The 23,614-nt window shown below is 35.4% G+C and overlaps 1 protein-coding gene across 4 annotated transcripts in view; it reads right to left on the bottom strand.

Moving 5' to 3' along the window:
• The window catches only part of Stag1 (STAG1 cohesin complex component), a 328,230-nt gene that overhangs the window by 218,730 nt on the left and 85,886 nt on the right, over positions 1-23,614 (bottom strand). For 3 of the 4 annotated variants that reach the window (XM_034483824.2, XM_076917691.1, XM_076917690.1), the window contains one exon: positions 1,425-1,589. In XM_034483824.2, the coding sequence (XP_034339715.1) occupies positions 1,425-1,589 (165 nt within the window). Of the gene's footprint in view, positions 1-1,424; positions 1,590-23,614 lie in introns of those variants that run through there. The other variant, XM_076917692.1, reaches the window with a different exon arrangement.

Here is a 23,614-nt window from a genome sequence, read left to right as displayed (position 1 = left end):
AGACAAACTAATGACAAACTATGTTGATCCTGAAAGTTAACTATATTCCATAATTTATTGATATGCTTTTCAGACTTAAATTGAAATGCAATTTTAAAAATTACCAAATGAGAAAATAAACAAAGATTTAGCTTACTGTTAATAACTGGTTATCAAAAAATACAAATTAAAGTAATAACTAATTTTGAAATATAAAACACCAATACAAAGAAACAGAAACTGAGCATGCCTTTCTAAGTTTGTTTGTTTGCTTGTTTGTTTTTCAAGACAGTACTTCTTTAGGAAGCCTTAGCTGTCCTAGAATTAGCTCTATATACCAGGCTGGCCAACAATTCACAAGACATTTTACTACCTCCTGAATTGCTAAGATTAAAGGAGCAGGCCAACACTACCCAGTTACACTCATTTTTTAAATTACTGGGTTATTTATATATTCTTCTGGAAGAAGTGCACTCACTATGTAGCAAAGGCTATCTTCAAGCTCATGGGGCCTCCTGCCTAGACACCAGAGTGCTGAATTTCAAATTTGTATTCCATACTCAGCACATTCAACTAGACAAACCTTCAAGTTATATATGGGTTTTATTACTTCCTCCACTTCTTGTGAAGGGTGAAAGTTGAATTTATTGGAAGAGAAATATGGTATTTATGTATTATACTAAGAAAATAGTCCCTGAAGCAAAAAATTTCACCTGTGGCATTTTTAAATGGATGTAAAAGACTAACATAAATAATTCATATAATTTAATAGTAAAAAATAATGTAACAACATGTTAAAGGAGTGGTGAAATAACTGGTTTATATTTTTAGTGATGTCATCAATAAAATCAAGGATCATTTGATTTTATTGTTGAAGAAATGAAATATAAGAGACAATTAGTAGATTACTAAAATATAAAAATAAAATGTGAACAACAGGAAAAAGATCACCCTAAGCTAAGAAAATAACTCCAATATAAAAAGTGCTTATTATATAAGCATAAGGATCTGAATCTCCAAACACCTCCCTATACACACACAAACTTATCTCAAATACTCTAAAATCCACATTACACATATCAAATCAAGGTCAGAACTATATCAAGACAGTACAAATTCTATTATTGGCCATCCCCTACTATTCATTTTCTTTAGTATAACTGAAAGAATACTTTGCTAATACACAAAATGGTTTTTATAAGCTAAACTGAAACACACCCCACAAAGAATAACATTTTGGCCCAGCCATAGGTTGGAGGAATGACTAAGTGGTAGAGTGAACGCTCAGAGTATTCAAGACCCTGGGTAGAAAAGCTATCATCAAAAGCAAACAGACACTGATACACACAATGCACATGAGGTACCAAAACACACACACTAGCAGATTCTATATAGATTACTGACTGCCTTGCTTTATACAAGAAATAAAAACACTTAAAACTTACCTGCATTGCACTCTTCCCCAGCTTCACCACCTCAAATAAGGTGACAGGATCCCCGTCGCCATTCTGTTGAGGGTGCCCATTGGCTCTTCCGCGACCTGCTCCTCTAATTCCAGCTTCAATTCTGCTCTTTTCTCCTGGAGATTTTCGAGGTTTCTTATTTGTTGACTGAATGAAAAGATTTAAAAAAATGTACTAAATGCAAACTTTCTTGTTTTACATAAACATAATCTTAAATTGTTTGATCCAATGATGGTGCTTTGAAAACTATAGGTCAAAGATCAATCCCTAACCAAAAACAATTTAAAATTCTCAATGACCAAAAAAATTACAAAATTCAAAATTGAAGAGATCAAAATAAAGTTTAAAATCTGATAGATATTCTATATAATAATGCTTAATGATTTAACTAACATTACCAAATTTTATCTTCCTTGATATACTCTCCTGCACTTTGAGAGCCTAGTTCACTAAAACAGTCCTCAGAAATTCTGTATTTCTAATTTTGTTGATGAATTACTCAAAATAAAATTCTTACTCTTTCAAAAATACTCTTAAGTGGGCATTCTTGGAGCTGTTTAAGATACTGGGGATACAATAAAGTCAAAAGAATTCTGTTCTGAGACAGCCTAAATTAACTAATTATCATTATCCGCCTACCATACTTATTTCCCTCTTTTGGTTTTCCCACAGATAACCTCATTGAGCCCAAGCTAACCTCAAACTCGCTATGTGACTTAAAACAAACAAACAAACAAACAAACAAAAACAAAGCAAACAAAATAACAACAAAAACCTCTAAACACCCAATCCTTCCATCTCCCAAGTGCTGGTATTTCAGGCATTCACCATTATGTTGTTTCTGCAGTGCACTGACAGAACCCAAGGCCTTATGCATGCTAAGCAGACATTCTCCAAATTGAGATGCATCCCCAGCCCACTAGGTAGGTTTTCAATATTGATTACTACTGTATCTTAAAGCCAGAGAAAATGTTTCTATAGTTACTTTACCCAGAAATGTTTATTCATTTATACATCAACTAACATGGTTATTACTTCATCAAATTAGGCAACATTAATTTTGCTAAATGAAAATTAAAAGAGACATTATCTAATTACTACCACCTACTGCCCCAGTTAATTCTCTGTTTTTCCCATATACAATCTTATGTAATCTAGACTAACCACAAACCCACTATATAGTTAAAGAGTTCCCTAAAACTTTAAAAAGTCACACAATTTTATAGCTTTCCTCTCAGATATATTATCCCTTTCTATACAATATTCATTGCCGTTGGTATTAATCAGGTCTTGGTTTGACGTTTTTCTTTTCAATAATTATACTTTTTTGAGTAATTTATTTTCATTAGAATGCTGTTCCAATTGCCAATATTCTGCCTCTTGTCTCCAAATCTATACTTGTCTTCCTTTATGATGCTGGGGCTGACCCCTGTAAACACATTCTATTGCTATCTGCTGCAGTACTGGCCTTTATAAACAGAGAGCACTAGAGGAACATTACATAGCATAGACGGAGAGGGGGCTAGGGAGGGGACTCTACCAGATTTGAGTTTTGACAACTTGACACAGTTATAGAGTTATCCTAGCACTATCACAGTCACCAGCTTCCATTCTTTTTTATTAATTTAATATTTGTTTTTACTTATTCATTTTACATCCCACTCACTGTTCCCCTGCCGGTCACCCCCTCCCACAATCTTTCTTCCATCTCATTCTCCTCTGTGCAGGTGGGCACCCCACTCCCACCATGGGCACTTCAAGTCTCTGAGTTTAGGCACTTCCTCTCCCACTGAAGCCAGACAAGGCAGCCTAGCTAGTAAAACATATCTCACAGGTAACAATTTTAGGGCCCTGAAAGAGATAGGAATTCCATAGGAGGACTAACAGTTAACTAACCTGGACCTTGGAGGCTCTAAGAGTTTGAACCACCAACCAAACAACATACACAGACTACAGCTTCCATTCTTAAGAAACAGTAAATAATTTCTTGTTATCTTTCCAGAAATACTTATGTCAAAACATGATTTCTGTTAATTTTGTTACTCATGCAGACATCTAGAACATTCTATTTCTACTACTAATATATCTTCTTAATCATATATAGAAATATCTTTTTAAAATCTTGATTTTTTTTCTTTAAAGTTATTCCATGCCAGTGCATAAATTTTAGCCAGTAACATGTGGATGAACTGTTCTTTTACCTTTTCTTTCTTTTTATGCCAGGTGAGGGTAGGAGGGTGGCCAAAAAGACTATGACCCTATCTAAGGATATAGTAGCAGTTTATTAAAGACTGCTAAGTAAGGAGATTCATACGCTTCCACACCCTCATATACTGCATTCCTTCTCTCTGAGTATATTATATATAGGCAGTTAACAGTTGCTGGGAGAGTGGGAGACCTTTTTTAGTAGTTTAGTTGCTCATAAGGTGCATATACCTGAGATCCTCAAATAACTCTAAATAAATATGCTGGTATTCCAAGTTAGATGAGTGGAATTTTATCTTTGACAACCTATCTGTAGTGAATAAATGCTTCACTGTATCTTAAAAAAAAAAAAAAAGACTCACATACCAAAGTTTAAGAAATACATGTTAATTATAAGACAACATAACCAAATATTCATAAACTGAATAGATTAAATTAAAAATCAAGGATAATTTAACTAATGTCCTTGCTTATCTTTTTTTAAACATTCCCAAACAACAATTCAACACAGGCTGAATAAAGACATGTTGCAGAAAGAAAGAAAAAAAGAAAAAAAGAAAGAAAGAAAGAAAAAAAAAAAAGAAAGAAAGAAAGACAGACAGACAGACAGACAGACAGAAAACAAGTAGAATGCTTACTACTTGGTTGGACCCAAAACTGAAAATAAAACAACAATTAGCAAATTTTGAGAATACCTAGTTAAATAGATAATAGTCTCAATTTTAAATTTCCTGGTTTTGATAACTACGTAATACTTACTGTAATGCCCTTGTTCCTAGAAAATATGCACTTAAGTGTGTAGACCTCACTTTGTTGCCATAAAATAATATAGGGGAGTGGAGAGTCCTGAAAACTGAAAGTATCCATAACTGTAATAGCACTAAACAAAGGGGAAATCTAAAGTAACTTTAAAATGGGTAATAATCTATTAGGTAATTATGAAGAAAAATAACAAATTAGACTTTATAAAACTTAGATTTTTTTTTTACTCTTTAATATAGGAAAACAACTGCTACACATATAAAATACTTTTCTTTCTCCTGTTGAATCAAAATGATGTTTGGATCAAAAACCAGCTGAACACATAGGAGTGACTCTCCACAGTTCTCTGTCATTGTACAAAAACCAATGAGCTTTGATTTATACACTTTAATGGTAAGATTTAATAATTAGTAGTAAAAGTCCAGCTTTGTGATTTTTTGTAGCAGTTGAGATACTCTACATTTCTCTGGATGCAGATTGTCGGAAACATACTGCTGAATTTTTTTTGAATAAACACATATAGATTTTAGAAAAAAAGAAAAAGCTGACAAATTAAAATTAAATTTAAAACTTATTAAAACTATTCAGTATAATTTGTCATCAAAAAAATACAAATAAAAGCAAAATAAAGTACCACTACATAATCACTGGAAACGGTGAAATAAAAAACGGTGGGAAAATGAACTCACTCTATATTGATGATGGGTCTTTCAATTGTTGTAATTATTGAAGGAAAACATTTACTACATCCCAATTTACACATACACCCCATAAACCATAAATTTCAGTATTGTGTGTATGTATGTATGTGTGTGTACACATATACTCAAATGAAATGCAAACTAGTAAACAAGAGATATATTCATAGATATTAATGAGTTTATAGCTAATAGTCACACTAGAAAACAAAGAAATGACAAAATAAATATAAATATATATGTAACATCAAACTTTAAATAACTACTGCTGGGCAGTGGTGGTACATGCCTTTAACTCCAGAACTCTGGAGCCAGAGGCAGGCAGATTTCTGAGTTCAAGGCAGGCCTGGTCTACAGATCTAGTGCCAGGACAGCCAGGGCTACACAGAGAAACCCTGTTTCAAAAACAATAAATAAATAAATAAATAAATAAATAAATAAATAAATAAATAAATAGGCAAATTACTAGCCACATAATTAAGCATTCTGTACAAGAGTAAGCACAAAAAATACTTGAGAGAAAAGTAAATGCATTTACATAAAAGTTGACAAATGAATTGAGATAACCTTGAATCAAATTTGCATTTAGATAAAAGGGTTACAATGAAATTTCTCTAGCACTGTGGAAATGATCCATAAGTGACCCTCAATATCAACAAGGGTGCTTTTATTACTTAAGGATAGTCAAGTCCTTTACATGAGTGAGCATATAAATATAGTCTATTTGTATATTTACCTGAATACTTTAATTCAAATCTTACTTATATAATGTTAATAGTGTATAAATAGTAATGCCTCTCCCCCCATTGTGATGCTATAGCCTCAGCTGAAGGCCTTATATATGCAAGACCCCATCCATAATCCAGAAGCAATCTTTAATTGATAACCACTTGAAACAGGAAAATTACTTTTTCCTAGTGGAGTCTCACTAGATATAAAAACCACTCAAGAGTAGAGTATATGACCAGTAGTAGATGTACTACACAAAACAAAACTCAATGGCATTTTGGAGGTTTTTGCCTGACAATGTTTTCTCTGGGCACTTCTTTTTTTAAAAATGTTTTTCAGATCTTTTGCATTATATTATAACTTCTAATTTAGTTTTTATAGGTTTTCTGTGTGTGTTCATCTATGTGTCTCAGCATCTGTATGTGTTACTTGTGACGTTTTTATAGCATTTTTTCTTTTAATGTTTCTATGTGTTCATGTATGTATGTGTCCTATTCTGGTTGATTTTTATCTTATTTGTTTTAGATGTCAGTTATATCTTAATGAGAGAGAGAAAGAAAGGTGGGAGATAGGGAAGGAAGGAGGAGCTGGGAGAAGTTGGAGGGAGGAAAACTGTAACTAAATGTTGAGAAACAAGCTGCCCCAGGTTGGGCGCCAAAAATGTTGGGGCCTAAGCTGCCCCACTTTGGGCAGCCTAAAATGTTGAGGCCCTCTCCACTACGCACTTGGCGGCCACTGTATCCCAGCCCAAGCTGCCGCTCCGGTCCTCGGGTCGGGGTTCAGCAAGAGAGAGAGGACGGACTCTAAAGAATGGAGACCAGACAGACTGTGTTTCAATCCCGTTTATTCTTCAGTCTCTCTTCCTAGTCCAAGTCACAAGTCTTGAGTTCCTAGTTCCTAGTTGTACTCCTCCTAGTTCCTAGTTGTACTCAATGTTGTACTCTTCCGAGTGTCTAATGTCTACTCCTACTCCTTGTGTCTGAATCTCTGTTACTTCAAATTGTTCTCAATTCTCCTGTCTGCCTCTCGCTTTTTATGTCTCACTTCTAAGCCATGCCTTTAGGTCACGCCTTTAAGTCATGCCCTTAGGTCTTGTCTCTAAATCTGATCTCTAAGTCACACCTTTAAGTCACACACCTTTAATCTCACACACATTTAATCTCACACACCCAAGGGAAGTCCTGGGTATCTAAAGCAAGATGTTACCAGAGTGTGCTTAGCTGGTGTAGGCTATTGTAATCCAAGTCTCATGTCAGGGTATATGGCTCAAGATGACTGCAAAGCTGATAGCCGATTTCTGCTAAAAGTCGGCTCCCAACAACTAAAATATATTGTATGAAAATAATCTTTTCCAATTAAAAAAGAAATAAAAGTATAGAGACCAAATTAATAACGATCAAATAAATAACCAGTGAGTAAATAAATAAATAATACATCAACAAATATATCTGTCAAAATGCAATAGCCTTTAAGAAAAAGCTCATCTATTAATAAATTTGTATGTTCCAAGCAATGCACTGTAGTAAATTTATAACTCATGGTTTGTTAGTTTGTTTAGTCAGAAGAAGTATTCAGAAACAGTACAGAGAAAAGATTAAAAACACTGTCACTCAACACTATCTTCTGAGAATATGAGTTTTCAGAGCAGCTCTTACTACTACAAGAGAACCTCAACATGGTCAAAAGCTGTTATATAGAAGGAGTTGTTGGGAGGGACATTAGACCCTTATCTGAAGAACTTCTCCTTCCTAATGCTACCCTTGCCCCTGAATTATATGTTATTCTACATGGTCTCAGTAAGGTGCTAAACACATAGAAAATACAAAGTTCTCTGAAGGGGATACTCCATCCACACAGCTATGGGGACTAGTTATCCATACTAGTAAGAGACTGCTTGCGGATGCAAACTCATAGTCCAGGTTCCTTAAGTAAGCCCAATATACAGTCAATGGTTCATCAAAGAGCAGAATTGTTTCCCTGGTCTATCACTGGTTTTCTATCTGGTGAGAACAGCTACTAACACAGCACGTAGCCTTCTCCAGAATCAATCTTATGGTTCCTAGCAATCCTAGAAAATGATAATTCTAGGCTCTACTTTTCTAATGTATTATATGAAAACAAAGCCTACATTCTCACAATAGCATTATAAAGATGATATAAGTAGGTTTAATACAAAATGCATATTCTGTACAAGGAGGCTATCAGATATCTTTTATAGTGTTCTAAGGCACTGCAAGAATAATGTAATGCTAAAAATAATAATACTACTCATGAACTTTCAATTTCAATGCAGATCAGGCTGCTTGACTTTGGATAGGAAAATGCTTAATATTCCACATGAACTACATCTGGTGACAAGAATAGTTCACTGCTTTAATGCTTTAAAAGGTGTCAAATATTTCATATTTGTTTATAGACAAAAGTGTACTAACTACAGGGACTTTTGAACAATTTATTCCCAAATTTCATGAAGAATTTTTAATATTGAAAGAAATCTAAAGTTTATAGAAAAGCTGAAATATTATAAGAACACACTGTATTAAAATTTTCTAGGTTTCCATAGTCTGCCACTCATTTGCTTACTTGCTTGCCCTCTATCCTCCACTTCTGAGAATCATTTGATAGTAAAATACAAATGCTAGAGCCCCTAAATAAAGGAATTCCTCTATATACTATGTACAACTATCAAAGCTAGGTAATTAACAATAAATTCTTCTATGTAATTCACAGATTCCTAGAAAGTTTCTACAATTATCGTAACATTTGGCAAGGGCATATGGGTCTTTGTGTTCACAGATATACATTAGGCGAACCTGGAATATTAAGGATACAGGGTTGTTCCTTCAAGGGAAGGAATGCAAAAGTAGTTTTCTGTCCTGAGTGCTGGAGCACAATTGCTTTTCTAGCCTGGTGACCTTTATGCATCTGGGACCAAAGTTCCTCCAGACCCATCTCTTAAATTTGTTTTTCTCAATTTATAGATTGAGGAATTTTACTGAAAGTATCACATGTAGTTTACAAAGGGTCTCAATGTAGTCACATCTGATATTTATTTAGCTTACTTTGTTTCCTCAAAGAGATTTAGGAATGCTTTGTTTTATGTTTGAGATTGAGTTGATCATCACAAGAATAGTTTTCACCAATCTGTGCTGTGTTTAAATGAGCTTAAAGCAAGCCAAAACCATTTCAATTCCTGAGGTTCCACTCAACACTGGCTACTGAGTTGTGCCAAACTGCCTGCATGCTTCCTGCAGCTCACCTCTCTGCAGCCTGTGCAGATCACAGAGACGGAACAACACACACACACACACATTTGAAAATGATCCAAACTTAGGTCAAGTATATTTAGTTGCCTCTTTACTTCAATCTGGAATAATATCTCAATTTCTTTTAACTTAATGAAACACATAAATGAATCCAACGCCCTGGGGACTAGAGTTGGACAATGTTCAAAGTGTTGTTTAAACTTTTATGATTAATTGTAAGCTTTTAGTATATACCTTCTGACATTAATTCTCCTATAAATAAGTATAATATAGGGATGGGGGTATTGATGCCCCTAAATAAAAGCTGTTGGACTCTTCTATGGTGAGCTAGCTGACTGAACAAAAGAATGTCAAATAGCCAGCCATACTCCTTTTTGCTTTTAGGAAGCACCTGAATAACTGCAGCACCAACAGTTCCTAAAGGAGTGGTTCTCAACTTTCCTTAATGTTGTGATCTTTTAATATAGTGATGACTCCCACCCATTTTTCATTGCTACCTGATCTCATAACTATAATTTTCCTACTGTTATAAATTGTAGTATATTTTCTATAATGCAATATAAATATTTTCTGATGATTTATGGTGACCCTGTAGATTCAGGCTCCAAAGTGTTCTCAATCCCACAGGTTGAGAACCACTGTCCTAATTGTGTGATCTAGGACATGTGATTACATTTCAGTTTACACGGGCCTCTCTATCATCACAATTCACAGAAAAAAACTCTAGATGATACTGCAGCCTTTTTCATTCTAGCCAGAGGGGCAGTACTTTCACTGGTGCCCTAACAGAGAGCATTGTGACATGTACAGAAAAGAGCAGTACCCTAAGTGGTATAAAAACAATCCTTTAATTACATGAAAGTTATTGTAAATTTCCAATTTCTGACTATATATGCAGACTATGTGGCACATCTGATGAGCTGGATGGGAGACACATTATTTTGCTGTCTCTTCTTAGGGTACAATATAAGGATCTACCTCCCTCTGCCCTCCAATAAAACCTCAGTTTGTCTTGCTAACTCTACCTAGTAATAGATCAACAGAAGCAATAGTAACCACAGAATTTACTGTAGTGACAAATACAAAAGGCTGAGACATGACACCAAGGCAAAAAAAAAAAGTAGAACTTCAGAAAGCACAGGACAGTGGACATCCAGGATACTCTCATGGCTTGTTAGTGGAACATAAGGCACCACAGAAACTGCAAGTTCTTGACAGTGGCAAAGGTACAGCCTGGACAGCGGTAACAGAGCTGCAGCAGCTGAAGAGTGACAAGGCCAACAGTAGCTACTGTGGGATACTGACAACAGTCCTTAACAGTAACTTCTTTAAGCTGGTTTTGCAAGGTTTCTCATTAAAATTTTGTAATTTAAAAGGTATTCTTAGAAAAAATATATATAAATAGCTCCTTACCTAACCTGTGTCCAGCCTCCTGGCCTGAATAGTGAGTTCTTCCCTACAGCTGACAGTTGACATTCCTCAACAATGTTTTAAAAAACTTTTTTTTTAATTATTTAATGTGTCTGTGTAAAGTACTTATGAAGAACAAAGGGCAACTTGCAGGAGTTAGTTCTCTTTTATCACTTTGTGGATCCCAGATTTTGAACTCATGGTCTCAGGCTTGGCCATGGCAAGTGCTTTTACCTATTGAGCCATCGCACCAGCCCATCCAGAACCAACTTTAATAAAAAGTTTGACAAATCTAAATTCTTCTTTATGGGAATTTTTTCTTTAAAAACATAGACATAGACAAGTGAGCAAATTTAAAATATCTACATGTTTGTTAACTTTCTTTATTCAAATGGTTCTGCAAATGGATTAAGAAAGGTAAAATACAATGAAATAAAAGAGCACTTTCACTAGTTTAAAAAAGAAAACAAACAAAAAACCTGGATCTCAAAAGCATACAAACTTGCATGTTGTGTGTGTAGTTACATATCACTACATATATAACAAGCTTTAACATACATTTACGTTCAACTGAAATTTGTTTTTCAAGTAAGTCCTGAAAGAGCTTCTAAAAAAGGAAGACTGACAACAGTGATGAGGAAAAGATCCGCAGAAGAAGAAGCTGCATGTCAGTACTTTGTTGACATATGAGTTAGTCTTATATGTCAAAATATAAAGTTGAACCTTGTAAGTTGTGTGCTACTATTTATTTAAAATATTTTATAATAAAAATTTATATTTACTTAATAACATTCTATAATTATTTATATCTTTAGTATTATGAAGACTAGCATGACTACAAATGAGGAAGAGGTTTCAAGAAAGAGAAAATGAACAAAGAAAGTCAAACTCAGACTGATGAGACAGCTCTCATCTGTGAGTGCAGCTGAGAGAAGGCTGTGGCAGGACTGATGACAATTGGAGACTATCACGAAATGAATAGCAAACTCCAACTTGAGGATGACATATATAACTAGTTAGAATCAAGACACACAATAAAATATTAGAATGCAAGGCCACTACATGCTTTTAGAACTAGTGAAATAAGATCATCTTGATAGCATTAACACTAATAAAATGAAAGGGAGAAATAACACTATATACTCCAATAAAAAAGATATAATTATAGATTATTAAATAAATATAAATTTTTATTATAAAATATTTTAAATAAAAAACAAATAACAACAGAGGACTGCCTGGTTTTGCTTCAATGAGAGAAGACCCACATAACCCTTGAGAGACTTGAGGCCCCGGGGAGTGGGGAGGTCTGGTGGGTTGGGGACAACCTCTTGGAGACTGAGGTGGAAGTATAGGATGAGGAACAGTTAGAGGACCAGGACAGGGATAAGGACTGGACTATAAAAATAGATTAAAGGATAGTAATAATAAAAATTATTTGTTCTATGCTGAAATATAACCAAATGTAACTAATCGCTTCTCCATAGCAAAACCATGTAAATTCATATAGAGAAAAAATCAAAGAGACTATAAAAATTAAAAGATTTTTAAAAATGGTAAAAAAAAAAAGAAAGAACTTTTGTTAAATGTTGAAAATAAACACACTAAAATTAAAAAATAAAATAAGGGGCTGGAGAGATGGCTCAGTGGTTAAGAGCACTGACTGCTCTTCCAGAGGTCCTGAGTTCAATTCCCAGCAACCACATGGTGGCTCACAACCATCTGTAATGGGATCTAGCATCCTCTTCTGGTGTTGCATGAAGAGACTATGGTGTACTCATACATAAAATAATAAATAAATCTTTAAAAAATAAATAAAATAAAACAAGAGTTGCCTTGGTCACAGTGTCTGTTCACAGCAATACAATCCTAGTTAGACACTTTGTTTCATTACATATATTTAAATAAGAATTGCTCAGACATATGAATATGAATCTGTGGTTTTCCCAGGGAATAGCTGGGGTTTATTTTCCTGAGACATTATTTTAACTAGAGTTTCTACTGCTGTGACAAAACAACATGACCAAAAAGGCAAGTTAGGGAGGAAATCAGTTATTCAGCTTACACTTCCACACCACTGTTCATCACTGAAGAAAGAGTAAAAACAGGAACTCACACAGGACAGGAACCTGGAATCAGGAGCTAATGCAGAGGCCATAAAGCAGTGCTGCTTACTGGCTTGTTTGTCATGCATCGTTCAGCCTGCTTTCATATAAAACCCAAGACTAACATCCTAGGGATGAAACCACCTATGATGGGCTGAGCCCTTCCCAGCTGATCACTAATTGAGAAAATTCCTTACAGCTGGTTCCCAAGAAGACATTTTTTCAACTGAGGCTCCTTTCTCTGATGACTTTAGCTTAAGTCAAGTTAACAAAAAAAAAAACCAGACAGTACATTCATCTGAGTCCTAAGACTTCATATGAATCATCAAGAATCAGTCAAATCACCAAGCTATAATCATTATATAGTATGAGGTGTCTGATTAGAGATTATAGACATTTTATTACGTTTCAGATACCACACAAGAATGTGGCACCCATGACTTGAGAAAGGCTACTGGTATCATTTTCCAAAACCATATACTGTGTGTCTTAAACACATGTGAAAAATACAATTATTTCAAACCTTTTTAACGTTCATCATTATTATGTTGATTATAGTGACCTTTTCTGTTGATACTATCATTAGAACTAGAAACCTACAAAGATGACATACAGTTGATACATACCATCTGTACCCTGACATCATGTTTTGTTTTCTCTAAAAGACAAAATTTCTTTAAAAGTACTTATTTCCTGAGATGCAGTAATACTGAAATTAAGGTAGTTAACAACCTTACACAAACTTAAAAGGCATAAGTCACATTTAAAATCAAAAGGTTTTTTTTTTTTAAAACCCCTCTTTATAGATGGCACAGGGTTGTGAATTTTTTTTTCCCCCTTCTAAAGCAGTTTCACTGTGCAGCTGTGGCTGGTCTGGAACTCACTATATAAACCAGACTAGACTTAACTCTGAGATCTACCACTTGAGTGCTTAGATTAAAGGCATATATCATCTAACCAAATTAAAAGTTCTAAATGATTGTGTACAGTAAAAGATATGTCAAAAAACGGGAAAGGTAAAAAGGGCAGACCTCTTATACCAAACAGTTTAATCAAGTTTGGATGCAAAGAATACATTCTTGAGTAAGTTAAAAAGTACTGCTGAAGCAAATAAAAAAGCAAAATGGCATTAATGATGGTATGGAGAAAGTTACAATGACTGAAATAAATAAAACAGCTGCAACAGTCCACTGAGACAAAACTTAATCCATAATTTAATCTATAAGGCCCCCAACTCTCTTAAAATGCAAGAGGAATAAGGAGCAGTAAAACGATTTGAATCTAAAGGACTTGGTTAAGAAGGTTTAAGGAAAGCTGACAATTTCAGACTGGAGAGATCTTTCAGTTTGTAAAATGCTTACCTGGTAAACAGGAAGAGTTTGAGTACTAGAATTTATATGATATAAGTAAATAAATACCAAAAGGTAAGGATGGTGGTATAAGCATATCACATAACTAGGAAGGTAAACACAGGAAGATTACTGGGTTTGCTGGCCAGCCATACAGCTTAAATTAATCAGCAGGTTTTAGGACCCAAGGAACTACCTCAAGTCTCCACATTTAAATCCAACCCATACAAGCATACAAGTACACACTCAAGATGACATCCCACAACAAAAAAAGCACACAGTGGAAGGGGTTCTAAAGAGAACCTTCAATAAGTTATCTCAAAACACCTAACTAAAAGGATCGAGAAAATGGTTATACTAAACAATAGCTATTTTTCCTTTTTCCTGTGTGTGTGTATATATGTATTCATGTTTGTATAGGGGGAGGAACCTACACATTTAGAGGACCATCAGTGTATGTGAGCATGGAGGCCTGAGATTTTGGGAATCATGCTAATAACATGAACATAACTATCCTCCAAGACTCAGGAGCAACTCAATTCCAGTCAGAATGCCCCAGCTTTCTTATCAACTACATTCCTGTAAAGTGGGAATCCCCTTCGGTGTGGCTAACAGTTTCAATTCCCAAAAGTTAATTTCCTAAAGTCAACACTACTCATACCATTCCTGCACATTCTCCTTTACCAGTAATAATACCTAGCTGAAATGTGACTCAGGGCCCTTACCAATATAACAGACCCAACCTGTAAAAGATGTTTGTTCCTTCACCTTCTCAGGTGACAGCTTACTCAGGTTTATTCTGAAATAAACCTGCCCTTACCAAGCAGCCACTTTTTTTTTTTTTCATCTTAAAATCCCAAATTACACCTCTACTTTATTCAAAAAGGTCTCTCTCAATCAACACAGACATTGCAGTTACAGCTATTGCCAACTTAAGGTTGGGGATATCCTATCTCTGATTTATTTTGTTGTTGTTGTTGTTGTTGTTTTATTATTATTTTAAATCTTTGTAAATAGAAGCTCAATGTTGATGTAAGTGTTGTATATTCATTATTTTTTATTGGATATTTTATTTATTTACAGTACAGATGTCATCCCCTTTCCCCATTTCCCCTCCCTAGAAACCCCATCCTATATACTCCCTCTTCATTTGATTTCTGGAACTGAAATTACAAGCAGGCCACCAAGCTCACCTGACAGTTACATTATTTTGAGAATGTAAGCTCCAGTCCTCATATTTGTGTGTCAACTGCTTTAACCACTGTACAATACTCCAGTCAGTAAATAATGGCTTTGTATGTTGATTTTAAACAGCCTCACATAGGAGTAAGATGTCATCTAGAACTTGCAAAGCTAGAGAGGATGTCTGCATTCAAAGGTTAAAGACTGAAATAATGACTGTCTTGTTAAGGGCTGATACAAATCGCAACTTGATCAGAAGTCAATGCTTAATTACCATTCTGAAAATAATGAGGACCCTCAAAATTGTATTAAATAGACTCTGACTGTGATGTATAAAACAGAGCAATGCCTGAATGACAAGCATGTCTGTTTACAATCTGGTTTACTGAGTATTTTATACCCACAATTCAGATCTACAGTTCAGCGGGAGTGAAACATTCCTTTCAAAATCACTGCTACTAGCTGACGACTACCTGTTCATCTTAGAGCTATGAAAGAGATATATAATGTAATTAATTTCATGCCTGCTAAAGTAACATTGATTCAGCAACCTATGAAAGGAAGTAGGTTAGCTTTACAACCTTGCCATTAAAGAAATAATGAGGCAAAACTACCACAGACAGTAGTCATGCTGACAGATCCAGACGAAGTAAACTGAAAACATTTACATTGTAAGAGACAAAAATAGATTTGTCATTTATGTAAGGATATCAAAATATCAGGATTAGCCTAAGTCTAAAATTTGGTGAAGCCAGTTTTCAATAATGACTTTGGGGGCTTAAAGACTACAATGGGAAAAATATCACATATGAGGCAAAACTAACAAGGAGAACTAAAATTACAAATAAGGCATATGTGGAATAAACCACTGGAATTCTGAAAGTTTGAATTACTGTAATTCCATAGTATGACATGAATGGATAAAGCATGCTTCTTAAAGATAAGCAAAAAAAAGAGATGTTTCTAGAGATGGAAACAACTCCCAGTAGAATTGCTAAAAACAGTAAAGGCACATGCAAGAACAAGCTTGATAACCTGAGAATGTTCCCCAGAGCCCACATAAAGTTGGAAGGAGAGAACTGACTCCATAAGGTTTTTCTCTAATTTCTGACATACAAGGCATGCACACACGCAAACACACAAATACATAGCTGTGAACAAAGAACTCTTATTTAAGAAAAAAATGATAAACTGAGCATTAAAAATACAGAAGTCATTCATAAAAGTTGATGTGACATTCATGCCAAGTAAAGAAATTACTGAAACCATTCACATAATTAACAGCTGATTCTTTAGTCAGTAGCCAGAAACATAGAACCAAATACCCCCTTAATCAAAAACATAATCACCAAAGACTCAAGTGACAATTTACATGATATATAATGATTTCTATATGTATGGACATAGCCATAGCAGTAGAAACATAATCTTTAAAGATGTCAGGAAAAAAAACTTTTGCTCCCACACGAGTGGAAGATTCACTTTATCGCAAATGTTATAATACAATCATAATAACTGTGACTATGGCTATATTATTAACAGACATAAAATAAAAATTAAGTACGACAAATGCAAGGTAAGATTATTCTAATGAAAATAGAGATTTAGGAAAAATAGTATATTATACAGATTATGATATGCTTCATAAAATGACAATAGAAGAATTTTTTAACAGAGTTGCCCTAACAAAAAGTACTGGTACTCTCTGCTTTCAAAAACTCAGATAAATTCCTACAAACATAAAATGTACCAAGATCAAATCACAGAGAAATAAAAACCTTCAATGAACTAGTAACAAGTAAGATGATATGTAATGGTGGCACAAGCAATAACTGCAGTACTTAGGAGACGAAAGCAGCAAGATTACAAGGTCAAAATCATCCTCAATTATAGGTAAAGGTCACCTAAACTACATTGAAAAGTAAGCTGTTCCAAAAAATAGGATAGCAAAATAATAAGTAATAAGTTCATTATTTTGGGCATGCATGTGGTACACACCTTTAATCCCAGCACTAAGGAGGCAGAGGCAGGTAAATTAGAGTTAAAGGTCAGCCTGATCTACAGAGCAAGTTCTAGGATGGCCAGGACTATACAGAGAAACGCTGTGTGGAGGGGGAAAAAAAACAGTAAACAAATAAATGTCAAGAAGAAAAAGAGAGGGAAAGAAGAAAAGGAGGGAGGGAGGGAGGGAGGGAGGCCTAAATAATTGAACTAAGTTAAAAATAAGAAAAATCTTTATTAAAAAAAAAAAAAAAAAAAAAAAAAAGGGTTTCACAAATCCAACCAAATAGGAAAAAAAATTACTTCCTAGAATCAAGCAAGATACAGTATATTCAATAAACTTGACACATGACAACAGAGAACTAAGGATTTAAAAAATAGGATAATTTTAATAAATATAAATCATTTGATATCATTCAAAATTTCCTAAAAATAATTCCCAAAAAATTACTTACAAAAACAATGTGCTTCAGTATAAATAAAGCTACATGAAACAAACCCACTTACTTAATGGAAAACCCACATTCTGAATGGAAAAAAGTAAAAAAGCTTTACCTGGTTTGTTCAACATAATACAAAAAATCCTAGTCAAAGCAATCGAAGTGAAATAAAAATGATCCAATTAAACTCAAGAAAGTGACAGTACATTGAAAATATAAATCAACATATAAAATTAGAACTAAATGAGAAATTAGTATATAAACTCCAGGAACATTCACATATACCAAGAAGGAATGGGGAATGGGGGGACACCAAGCAGCCCCCCCATTACATTGGGAAGCCCCCAAGTTACATTTGGGAAGCAGATGGAGAAAAGCCTAGGTTTCATGTGACTGTCTCAAAAACAAAAAACAAAAGGGGGGGGAGGATGGAAAGACAGCCTCATTGGTAACATACCTGCCATGGAAACATAAAAACAGACTAGAAGCCCAGTACTCTATATAAAAGTTATGTATAATAGCACAAGTGCATGCAACTCCTATGAGAGGAAGGTAAATAAAGACACAATTTTATGAGGTCCCATCTGTCAATTCTTGATCTTGGAGCATAAGCCACTGGTGTTCTTTTTAGAAACTTTTCCTGTGTGAGCAAGTATTCAAGATTCTTCCCTACCTTCTCTTCTATTAGTTTCAGTATATCTGGTTTTATGTGATGGTCCTTTATCCACTTGGACTTGAGCTTTCTACAAGGAGGTAAGAATGGATCAATTTGCATTCTGTTACATGCTGACCTCCAGTTAAAGTAGAACCATTTGTTGAAAATACTGTCCTTTTTCCACTGGACTGGCTTTATCTCCTTTGTCAGAGATAAAGTGACCATAGATTTGTGGGTTCATTTCTGAGTCTTCAATTCTATTCCACTGGTCTTCCTGCCTGTCTCTGTACCAATAACATGCAGTTTTTAATCACTATTGCTCTGTAGTACAGCTTGAGGTCAGGGATGGTGATTCCCCCAGAAGTTCTTTTATTGTTGAGAATAGTTTTCACTATCCTGGGTTGGAATTTTGATTCGGATTGCATTGAATCTGTAGATTGCTTTCAGCAAGATGGCCATTTTTCTCTATATTAATCCTGCCAATCCATGAGCAGATCTTCTGAGATCTTCTTCAATTTCTTTCTTCAGAAACTTGAAGTTTTTGTCATACAGATCTTTCACTTCTTGGTTAAATTCACACCAATGTATTCTATATTATTTGTGACTATTGTGAAGGGTGTCATTACCCTAATTTCTTTCTCAACCTGTTTATCCTTCAAGTAGAGGAAGGCTACTGATTTGATTTTTATATCCAGCCACTTTGCTGAACTTGTTTATCAGATTTAGGAGTTCTCTAGGGGAAGTTTTGGGGTCACTTAAGTATACTATAATATCATCTGCAAAGAGTGATATTTTTACTTCTTCCTTTCCTTTCTGTATCCTTTTAACTTCCTTTTGTTGTCTAATTGCTCTGGCTAGGAATTCCAGTACTATATTGAATAGGTAGAGAGAGAGTGGGCAGCCTTGTCTAGTCTCTGATTTTAGTGGGACCGCTTCAAGTTTCTCTCCATTCAGTTTGAAGATGGCTACTGACTTGCTGTAAATTGCTTTTACTATGTTTAGATATGGGCCTTGAATTCCTGATCTTTCCAGGACTTATACCATGAAGAATTGTTGGATTTTGTCAAATGCTTTCTCTGCATCTAGTGAGATGAACATGTGGTTTTTTTTCTTTGAGTTTGGTTATATAGTGGATTATGTTGATGGATTTCTGAATATTGAACCATCCCAGCATTCCTGAGATAAAGCCTACTTGATCAAGATGGATGATTGTTTCGATTTGTTCTAAATTCAGTTTGCAAGAATTTTATTAAGTATTTTGCATCGATATTCATAAGGGAGAGTGATCTGAAGTTTTCTTGTGATTTTGTATGGTTTATGTATGAGCATAACTGTGGCTTCATGAAACAAATTGGGTAGTGGTCCTTCTCTTTCTATTTTATGGAATACTTTGAAGAAAATTGGTATTAGGTCTTCTTGGAAAGTCTGATAGAATTCTGCACTAAAACCATCTGGACCTGAGCTTTTTCTGGTGGAAAGACATTTAATGACTGCTGCTATTTCTTTAGGGGTTATGGGACTGTTTAGATGGTTTATCTGCTCCCGATTTAACTTTGGAACCTGGTATGTGTCTAGAAAATTGTCCATTTCATCCAGATTTTCCAGTTTTATTGAATATAGGCTTTTGTAGTAGGATCTGATAATTTTTTAAATTTCCTCAGTTTCTGCTGTTATATCTCCCTTTTCAGTTCTGATTTTATTAATTTGGATATTGTCTCTGTGCCCTCTGGTTAGTTTGGCTAAGGGTTTATCTAAAGGACACTGTCAATAGGATAAAACGGCAACCAATAGAATGGGAAAGGATTTTTACCAATCCTGCATCTGACAGAGGGCTAATATCCAATATATGCAAAGAACTCAAGAAACTAGACTCCAGATAACCAAATAACCCTATTAAAAATGGGGTACAAAGCTCAACAATTAATTCTCAACTGAGGAAACTCAAATAGCTGAGAAGCAACTAAAAAAATATTCAACATCCTTAGTCATCAGAGAAATGCAAATCAAAACAACCCTGAAATTCCACCTCACACTAGTCAGAATGGCTAAGATCAAAAACTCAGGTGATAGCAGATGTTGACAAAGATGTGGAGAAAGAAGAACACTCCTGCATTGTTGGTGGGATTGCAAGCTGGTACAACCATTCTGGAAATCAGAAAATTAGACATAGCATTACCTGAGGACCCAGCTATACCACTCCTGGTCATATACCCAGAAGATGTTCCAACATAAAACAAGGACATTTGCTCCACTATGTTCATAGTAGCCTTATTTATAATAGCCAGAAGCTGGAATGAACCCAGATGTCTTTCAACAGAGGAATGGATACAGAAAATGTGGTACATTTACACAATGGAGTATTACTCAGCTATTAAAAACAATGAATTCGAGAAATTTTTAGGGAAATGGCTGGAACTAGAAAATATCATTCTGAGTGAGGTAACCCAATCACAAAAACACACATGGTATACACTTAGTGATAAGTGGATATTAGCCCAAAAGCTCACAATACCCAAGATACAATTCACAGACCACATGAAGCTCATAAAGAAGGAAGACCAAAGTATGGATGCTTAGGTCCTTCTTAGAAGGAATAACAATATATTCATGGGAGCAAATATGGAGACAAAATGTGGGACAGAAACTGAAGGAGAAGCCGTCCAGAGACTGCTCCACCTGGGTATCCATCCCATGTGCAGTCACCAAAGGCAGAAGCAGATGTGGATGCCAGGAAGTGCATGCTGACAGGAGCCTGATATAGCTGTCTCCTTAGAGGTCTGCCAGAGCCTGACATATACAGAGGAGGATGCTCACAGCTAAGCACTGAACTGATCATGGGGTTCCCAGTGGAGGAGTTAGAGAGAAGACTGAAGGAGCTGAAAGGGTTTGCAGCCCCATAGGGAGAACAACAATGCCAACTAATCAGAGTACACAGGGTCTAAACCACCCACCTGGGAGCATATAGGGAGGGACCCATGGCCTCAGCTGTATGTGTAGGGGAGGATGGCCTTGTTGGGCATAGGTGGGAGAGGAGGTCTTTGGTCCCATAAAGGCTGGACGCCCCTGTGTGGGGGAATTGAGGGAAGTGAGGTGGCAGTGAGTGGGTGGGTGAGGCACATCCTCATAGAAGCAGGAGTAGGAGGGGAATGGGATGGTGGGGGGGGGGGCAGGCACACACATCTGAAATATAAATAACATATACAATTTTAAAATGACAGAACAATAAAGCTCACTGGCCAACCAACTTAGCTGAATTACTGAGATTCCTGGCTCAGTGAAAGACGCTGTATCAACATACAAAAAGTGGAAGCCAGACACTGTAGCACTCAACTTCAATTTTAGCACTTGGGAGGCAGAAGCAGGGAGATCTCTGAGATCAAGGCCAGCCTGGTTTACAAAATGAGTTCCAGGACCCCTAGGGATACACAGAGAAATCCTATCTTGCAAGGTCAAAGAGAGAAAAAAAAAAAAAAAGGAAACTACAAAGGAAAGATATTCAACATTAACCTCTGGACTTCACATTCATTTATTCTGCACCTCCTCAAATTGCACCATCATACACCCAAGCCATGTAACACCAAAAATAACCATATGTTGAGAGGCAAGAGCAAGAACATGAGCAACAGAAGCCAGTGTAATATGGCACCATCAGAACTCACTTCTAGCACCACAGTAAGCTCGGGATACTCTATCACACCTAAAGAGAAATATTCTAACCTAAAATTCCATCTTGTGAAGATGATAGAGGTCTTTAAGGAAAATATAAATAACTCGCTTAAAGAAACACAGGAAAACATAGTCAAACAGGTAAAAAAAATTGAACAAAACAGTTCAAAACTTAAAATGAGAATAGTTACAATAAAGAAATCACAAGCAGAGGCAACACTGAAGATGAAAAAAACCTAGAAAAGATAAGGGGCTGCAGACGCAAGCATCGCCAAAAGAATACAAGGAATAGAAGAGAGAATCTTAGTCATAGAAGATACCATAGAAGATACGAACACAAGGGTCAAAAAAAAAAAAAAAAATACAAAGTGTAAAAAGCTCCTGAGCCAAAACATCCAAGAAATTCAGTTATTAAAAGAGATGAAAAAGGACACTTCACACTCAAAGAGAAAACCTGCTAAGATGAAGCCTCAATTTTTAATATCTATGCCCAAAATGCAAGGGCAACCACATTCATAAAAGAAACTTTACTAAAACCCAAAACACACATTGAACCTCTCACAATAATGTTGGGACACTTTAACACCCCCATTCTCATCAATGAATAAGACACTGAAACAGAAACTAAACAGAGACACAATGAAACTAACAGAAGCTATGAGCCAAGTAGATTTAACAGGTATCTACAGAACATTTCACACTAAAACAAAAGAATATACCGTCTCAGCACCTCATAATACCTTCTCCAAAATTGACCATTTCATCTGAAAAGAAAAACAAAAAAATAAATAAACAAAAAAACAAGCCTCAAGAGATACAAGAAGACTGAAATAATCCCATACATTCTATCAGATCATCTTGGATTCAGCTGGACTTCAATAAAAACAAAAACAACAGAAAGTCAAAATACTCATGAAAACTGAACAACTCTACTCAGTACAGATAACTTAGGGAATAAAGAAAAAAAAATTTCCAGAGTTAAATGAAAATAAAGGCACAGCATACCCAAACTCATGGGACACAATGAAAGCAATGTTACAAGGAAAATTCATAGCACTAAGTGCCTTCATAAAAAATTGAAGAGCCAAGCAGACCCACCAGAGCTTCAACGAACTAAACAACCAACCAAAGAGTACACATGCAGGGACTCATGGCTCCAGCTGCACATGTAGCAGAGAATGGCCTTATCTGGCATCAATGGAAGGAGAGGCCCTTGGTCCTGTGAAGGATAGATGCTCCAGTGTAGAGAAATGCCAGTGTAGTGAAGTAGAAGTGGGTGGATGGGTGGGGGAATCACCCTCATAGAAGCAGGGGGAGGAAGAATGGAATAGAGGGTTTTCAGAGGGGAAACCTGGAAAGAAGATAACATTAAAAATGTAAGTAAATAAAATATCCAATTTTTTTTAAAAAGAATACAAAAACAGATAAATCTAGCTGTGGAAAAGTTAAAATTATACAGAAAAATGTGGAGATTTCTCATTGCAGATATAATAAATGGTAGTTGAGACAATTTCCATTCTTAAAAAAAAAAAGGAAAACGAAATTGTAGAGATCCTACACTAGCAACTTAACATCACACCTGAAAGCTCTAGAAAAAAAGAAGCAAACACATCCAAAAGGAGTAGAGGGCAGAAAACAGTCAAACTAAAAGATCAACAAAGAGAATGACAAAAAGAATTGTTACAAAGCCAAACACTGGATCTT

This window comes from Arvicanthis niloticus, chromosome 21, assembly GCF_011762505.2.
Source record: "Arvicanthis niloticus isolate mArvNil1 chromosome 21, mArvNil1.pat.X, whole genome shotgun sequence".
Lineage (NCBI taxonomy): Eukaryota > Metazoa > Chordata > Mammalia > Rodentia > Muridae > Arvicanthis > Arvicanthis niloticus.
The sequence above is the reverse complement of the archived record's forward strand: the minus strand, read 5'-3'. Positions and strand labels throughout refer to the sequence as shown.